The sequence below is a fragment of the Triticum urartu genome, unplaced genomic scaffold (genome assembly GCF_003073215.2).
Source record: "Triticum urartu cultivar G1812 unplaced genomic scaffold, Tu2.1 TuUngrouped_contig_6453, whole genome shotgun sequence".
Classification (NCBI taxonomy): Eukaryota; Viridiplantae; Streptophyta; class Magnoliopsida; order Poales; family Poaceae; genus Triticum; species Triticum urartu.
Genome location: NW_024117217.1, coordinates 22 through 6,217, shown reverse-complemented (window position 1 = coordinate 6,217; position 6,196 = coordinate 22). Strand labels below are relative to the sequence as shown.

The following is a 6,196-nucleotide window of genomic DNA, read 5'->3' as shown; positions in this document are numbered from 1 at the left end:
ACTGTATCGTTGCCATCGAGGATAACAAGATGGTTTTTTTTATCATATTGCATGAAACTATCCCTCTACATCATGTCATCTTGCTTAAAGTGTTACTCTGTTTTTTAACTTAATACTCGCATACTGGATAGCGGTCGATGAGGGAAGTAATAGTAGTAGATGCAGAATCGTTTCGGTCTACTTGTCTCGGACGCGATGACTATATACATGACATAGGACTTACTTGGCACATCTAGATGTGCTTTAGCAAAACTGAAAAAAAATAGTAATAGCATTTCTCAAAACTTGGAACTTTGTAATGGCATGTATCAAAATTACTTTTTTGGATATTCCTTCATCTTTCCTCCATTTTTCCTTTGCACCAAATGAGCCCTAAGATTGTGATTCTATCTATTTGTAATCACAATCAGCTCAAGCCGTGAAGAATCGTCCCTCGCGCGGCACCAAAATCAGTTTTGAACGAAGACAAAGGCTGGCACGTGAAGGCGACACGCTACGAAATTCCCATCGTCAGCGTTTACCCACCCCGAGAAGACCAGACCACAGCGGTCGTCCCCCTCCAACCCCAGGTGGCGCCACGGCCGTGGCAGCCGTGGGCGGCGCGTGACCCCCTCCTCTCGCACAGTCACACTCTCCCGCACCCCTATCCCCTCAGACTGCACCTGGGGGCCCACCTCCCGTCGCACCCGACGCGCCCACCCTGTCAGAGAGACAGACCACGCCTCCTAAACCCTCACTCCTCTCGTCCTTCCCGTGCGAACAGGAGACGTCCTGTTGACTCCTCTGCTCCGCTCTGCTCTGCTCCCCCAATCCCTCCTCTGCACCCCGCGCCTTCGAGGCGAAGCCACATAAAAAAATTGCTTGAGAAACGGCAGGAAGAAAAGCGGGGCAAAAGCTCTTTCCCACCCCCCTCGCCGCGCGGAATCTGCTGTCGACGGGGAGCAGCACTCTCGCGGCCTCTCCGGAGGGAGAGCTCGCCGCCGTCGTCGGGTTCGTCTGCTTTCTCCCCCCTTCTCCGTGCCACGACTCGACGCTTCTAGTTCCAGCGGAGTAGGGGAGGGAGGAGGCGTTTTTTTTTACGGGTTAATTTCGCGTGATTTCTCGGGTCTGCAATGCGCGGCGCGGGGCGAGGAATCAGCGGCGGCCGGGCGGAGATGTTTTTTTGGTAGCACAATCGGTAGCATTTGCGTCGCGGGAGGGGCGGATTTCCTGCCCTTGGCGAGCGTTTCCCTTCCAAGTATCAATCAGCACGGGAGATTGAGATTCGGGGCGGCTTGCCTAAAAATAGAAGATTCGGCCCCCGGAGAGCCGATTCCGTGCTTTTTTATTGGTAAATTTCCCGTGTACTTCTCTCCTGGGGTTTGCGGGGATGCTCTGGTAGCCGCTTCAGCCGCCGCCGTCGCCCAATCTCGGTATGCGCGAAGCTCTGCGTGGAGGCATGTCTAGATGGCGGCGAGTTGTTTCCTCTTTGTTTCTGTTTTTCGTACGGCGTTCGTCCGCTTGGTTGTAACAGTTATATTATTCTACTATCTATGTTCAGTGGCGGAGCTTGGTCAGGGTCAACAGGGGCCAACTATTTTTTCTTCTGCATATTAACACTTGATAGTGACCACTATATTTGTCAAATTTTGACGTGATACCCCAAATTAGCCCCCCTCAGCTCTCCCTAAGTTTCATTTAGCCCCCTCTTAATTCTTGCTGAAGCTCCGCCGCTGTCTATGTATTAGCTGTTCAATTGAACGTGATTTGCTAATGCAGTGGATTCTGTGTGCAGGGTTAAAAGATGTCTGATCAGGAGAGGGATGATATCCCAATGCTGTTAAGAAATATTGAACTACCAAGATTTCCCAGAAGTACATCTATGTGTATGCCGGTCAGGGACGAGGATTATGAAGAAGACACTTATGTGCCCCATACCGGACCTCTATCGAGTCAGCCGTCGAGCCAGGTTGCAGCAGCAGGCAATCCGTTTGTTGTTAGCAGGCACACACCGGATAATAGGCCGCCACGACATCCGCAGGTAAAACAAGTCAGCAAGCCGCAAGCCGTCATGCCAGAAGACGCTGGAGGAAACAGGTGGTCTCATGGTGGAGATATTCCAAAGAATGAACATTTGATGATGTCTGGACCTTTGGGACAATGTGATAATCCCGACTGTGTCCATTGCCCTCCTGTGTGCAAAAACAAGAGGCATTTCCAACGGGCTCCAAATCATTTTGACAATAAGGTGGTTTTATTTGCTGTGCTACTTATGCGATTCACTTTATACTTGATGATTAGGCTTAGATCGGTGCACTAATTTTTATGGTAAAACAAACAACCTCAACCTAGTACTGGAATCACCAACATCTCATTTCTGAGAAATAACTGAGATCATAGAAGTTTAATACGTCTGATGTTATGGTATAGTTCTTAGCTTGTTTGTCTAGTTAGATCTTCTTAAAACAATGGTTGAAATAGTTCTTAAAACTCTTACAGCTTTTGACTGGTACTAATTCATCAAGTATAAAACAATGGTTGAAATAGTTCTTAAAACTCTTACAGCTTTTGACTGGTACTAATCATCAAGTATAAAACAATGGTTGAAATAGTTCTTAAAACTCTTACAGTTTAATACGTCTGATGTTATGGTATAGTTCTTAGCTTGTTTGTCTAGCTAGATCTTTTTAAACAATGGTTGAAACAGTTCTTAGAACTCTTACAGCTTTTGACTGGTACTAATGTGAGTTTCTCCTCTTTTGAAGCTTCATAATATTCTCTATAGTCACCATCGTGGTTGGAAGAAGAGCATTGAGCGTTTCCTTTCGTACATTCCGATTATGAACCCACATGCGAAGGTTGTTCAACAATGGAATCAATTCTTTGTGATATCATGCCTGGTTGCCATCTTCATCGACCCCCTGTTTTTCTTCCTGTTGTCAGTAGAGAAGGTAACATTTTACAAATTTGCCAGCTAACAACTCCATTCTTTCTACACGTCGTCTTGGAGAATTGACACATTCTCCAATGTACACCCTTTTCTGAGAAAATGGTAGGAGCCCTGCCTTTGCATTATGTGAATGCAAGTTCTTTGAAGCACTGTATGCCTCTGCAAAGAGTTAGGCGCACCAATATACTACCTCTGTAAACTTTTATAAGACTTTTTAGGTCACTACTTTAGTAATAACATCTGTACATTTTCTACTTGCCTACTAGTAAACATTATTGAAAGATAAGTCCAGTAATAACATCTGCACCACTTTTAAGAAAATCAAAGATATTTTACCTCTGGCCTCGCATCGTAGATGCATGCGGCCTATGTTTATTACAGCAAACTTCAAGAGTGTCAAACAAGAAAAGTATGACATGCCAAACTCACATGGAAAATCAAAACACTTGTGTATATTAGGCATTAGCAGCCAAAGTTTAAAAAGGCTGATTCTTCGCATCATGAAATATCACATAAACAAGAATGGAGTACTATAAAAATGACTAATACATTAGATAGGTTTGGTTAGATGCGTACATCTGTCTGCTGGTGCTATTTTGTAAAAAGCTCAGTTGTGGTGCCTTGCTAATTTCTAAACTTGTAATTATTTTGCTGACTTCGGGTGATGCTGTGACGTTTCTGGACATGTGTTGTTTGATGGTATTACTCCATACTTTCACCTCAGAGAGTCGATATCTATTGTGGTGATAGCGGTAGGAGCAAGAAGGTTTCATAACGTTTTTCAGGGAGCACTCACCCTCAAAATTCATTACTATAGACACATTAAATCAGTTGTCTTAAGGATTTGCAATATGAAGATATGTTGGGACTAGTCAATATTAGCTTTTCTTGCTGTTGTAATTCTGATAAAAACAGACGGCACTTGCGATTTTCCTTTTGGGTTCAATGCAGGATAAGAAATGCATAGTATTCAACTGGAAGTTGGCGACAGGACTTGCCGTTGTGAGAAGTGTTTCTGATGCTATTTATTTTCTGCACATGCTTCTTCAGGCAAGTGGTTAATCGGTTTTTATATTCTATAATCTAGACAATGCTTCACATTTTACCAGCATGGATGAAGTGGGTACAAGATGTAATTATGTGAATGACATATTGTTAACTTAGTATGCATACTAAACTATCCTTGTACTGTTAAACCTAATAGCTTGTTGATTCTATTTCGAATGGTTTTTATTGTCTTGTTAATTCGTTTCACATACTACTAGTGTATATTAAATTTTAGACAAAATAGCTGACCAGCTCAAAAATTCTGCCATGAAAGAAATATCTTGTCAACATAAAAACTTGACCACCTTATTTGTTCTTTTGAAACAGCCACCAGGGGGGAGAAATCCCTACCTGAATATGATCTCATTTCAAAAAGAGATTGATCCAGTTTATAAGGAACTGGATCAAAAACCTTAAGAGCCCAAGGGGCAAGCGTGCCGAGGCAGGAAAACAGGAAAACAGGAAACACACAACACAAAACCAAGTACACAGTAAGGGCATGTACGATGGTTGATAAGATAGTCTTATCTTAAGTCTTGCATCTAGTTTAGAGATGACAAAAAAAATATGTCTACAATGGGTCATCTCTTAGCCTTATCTTCAATAACTAGCTATTCGTAAAAATGTGGTGAGACAAATTGTGCTAAGAGATCATATCTTGTCTTCTCTTAAATAAGAGAAGACAAGCCTTTTCTTATGATTTCTCTTTCCTCCACCTCATCATTTATCCTACGTGTCAGTCCTAAGATAGAACCATTGTACATGCCCTTACGACACACCACGCAAGGAACAACTGCGTAGACCAATAGATGGATCTAGGTGACTGTAGAGATGCTGCACGGGTTATGACATAAGCACATACATGGGACACTAGCAACAGAGAGGAGACAATTGGAAGGCAAACTTCAAAATACACACATTAAAGCTCCAACAAGACGTCACTCTAGCCATTGAAGGGTAGACCGCAGGTAGTCATGTCAAGTAATTGTCCCATTACCAATTCCGTGCCATCCAGCACCCAAAGGAAGGGTGGTCATAGCCCAGGAGAGAATTAGAATGGAGGCGGGGAGGCTCTGGCTCGACGAACAAGCACGAGGGAGAAGCGCCCTTTCGCCGCCGGAAGGGAGGAAGTGGCGAGAAAGGGCGAGGAAGAAGTGACATGATGTAGAGTTCTGCTAGTGAAAATATCTCCACCGGAGGGAGGTCATAGCCCAAGGTGAAGTGTAAATGAAGGGCACACACAACATGAGAGAGATGACAACAATGGTCACCAAAGGGCTGCATGGTGGGCACGCAGAGGCCAATCCTGCAGCTGCGGCGCGGGATCCGGTGGTTGGAGAGCTCATAGGGCGGTAGCTGCGTTGGTCGAGGTTAGAGGGCTCGCCGGTCACCAACAGGAGCCAGGAGGCGCTGACCGGTGCAATGTAGGCGGATCCATGGAGGGGGATGCAGGATGCAACTGTGAAGGGTTGGATCCGAGAGGCAGTGGGGGGGTCTTGGTTGTGCGAGGAAGGAGTCTCGTCGTTGTCAGCCGCCGGCGGGCTTTGCCGTTCGTTGTGTGCTGGCGGCAGCGAGGAGAGTGACGGAGGATGGGGTGGCAGTGGCAGGCAAGTCGGGTTTCCGCCCGAGCCGCCTCAGAGAGATGCCCAGGGGGTCCGGCCAGACCGTGGCCAATCTTGTTCCTGTTGAAGTGTATATGTGGATTGCCTATCCCTTTCCATCAGTTCAGACTTTTGGTTGCGTTGGCTAGTGCATGAAGCTTAACATGGTATCAAAGCCTAAGGTCTTGAGTTCAAATCCTGGCTTTCGCAATTTTATCCAAAATTTGCTGCTTCCCCCCTCTGTGCCTAGGCCTGGGCATTCGGTTAGGTGCCTCGATTTATATTCACCGAAGAGACCCAATGTTTGGAGGAGAGGAAGAAATCACGAGTCAAATCATGGAGAAAACAAGAACAGCCGGACACATCAATCCAAACATGTGTAGCATTCATGGTTGTGGGGACTGATCGCAATTTTATCCAAAATTTGCTGCTTCCCCCCTCTGTGCCTAGGCCTGGGCATTCGGTTAGGTGCCTCGATTTATATTCACCGAAGAGACCCAATGTTTGGAGGAGAGGAAGAAATCACGAGTCAAATCATGGAGAAAACAAGAACAGCCGGACACATCAATCCAAACATGTGTAGCATTCATGGTTGTGGGGACTGATACAAAGAAAACGG

At 45.3% G+C, this 6,196-nt stretch overlaps 1 protein-coding gene across 1 annotated transcript; it reads left to right on the top strand.

Moving 5' to 3' along the window:
- The first annotated feature begins 749 nt into the window (after positions 1-749).
- Positions 750-4,028, top strand: LOC125530633 (probable cyclic nucleotide-gated ion channel 20, chloroplastic). Its single transcript, XM_048695014.1, has 4 exons — positions 750-990; positions 1,775-2,227; positions 2,745-2,930; positions 3,881-4,028. The coding sequence occupies exons 2-4, from the start codon at positions 1,784-1,786 to the stop codon at positions 3,989-3,991; spliced, it is 741 nt and encodes a 246-aa protein (XP_048550971.1). The 5' UTR covers positions 750-990; positions 1,775-1,783; the 3' UTR covers positions 3,992-4,028.
- The last annotated feature ends 2,168 nt before the right edge of the window (positions 4,029-6,196 follow it).

Coding starts and splice junctions, on each gene's coding strand:
- LOC125530633 (XM_048695014.1), top strand. CDS start 1,784: ATGTCTGATCAGGAGAGGGATGATATCCCAATGCTGTTAAGAAATATT. Junction 2,228..2,744: donor CAAATCATTTTGACAATAAG/GTGGTTTTATTT, acceptor CCTCTTTTGAAG/CTTCATAATATTCTCTATAG. Junction 2,931..3,880: donor TCCTGTTGTCAGTAGAGAAG/GTAACATTTTAC, acceptor GGTTCAATGCAG/GATAAGAAATGCATAGTATT.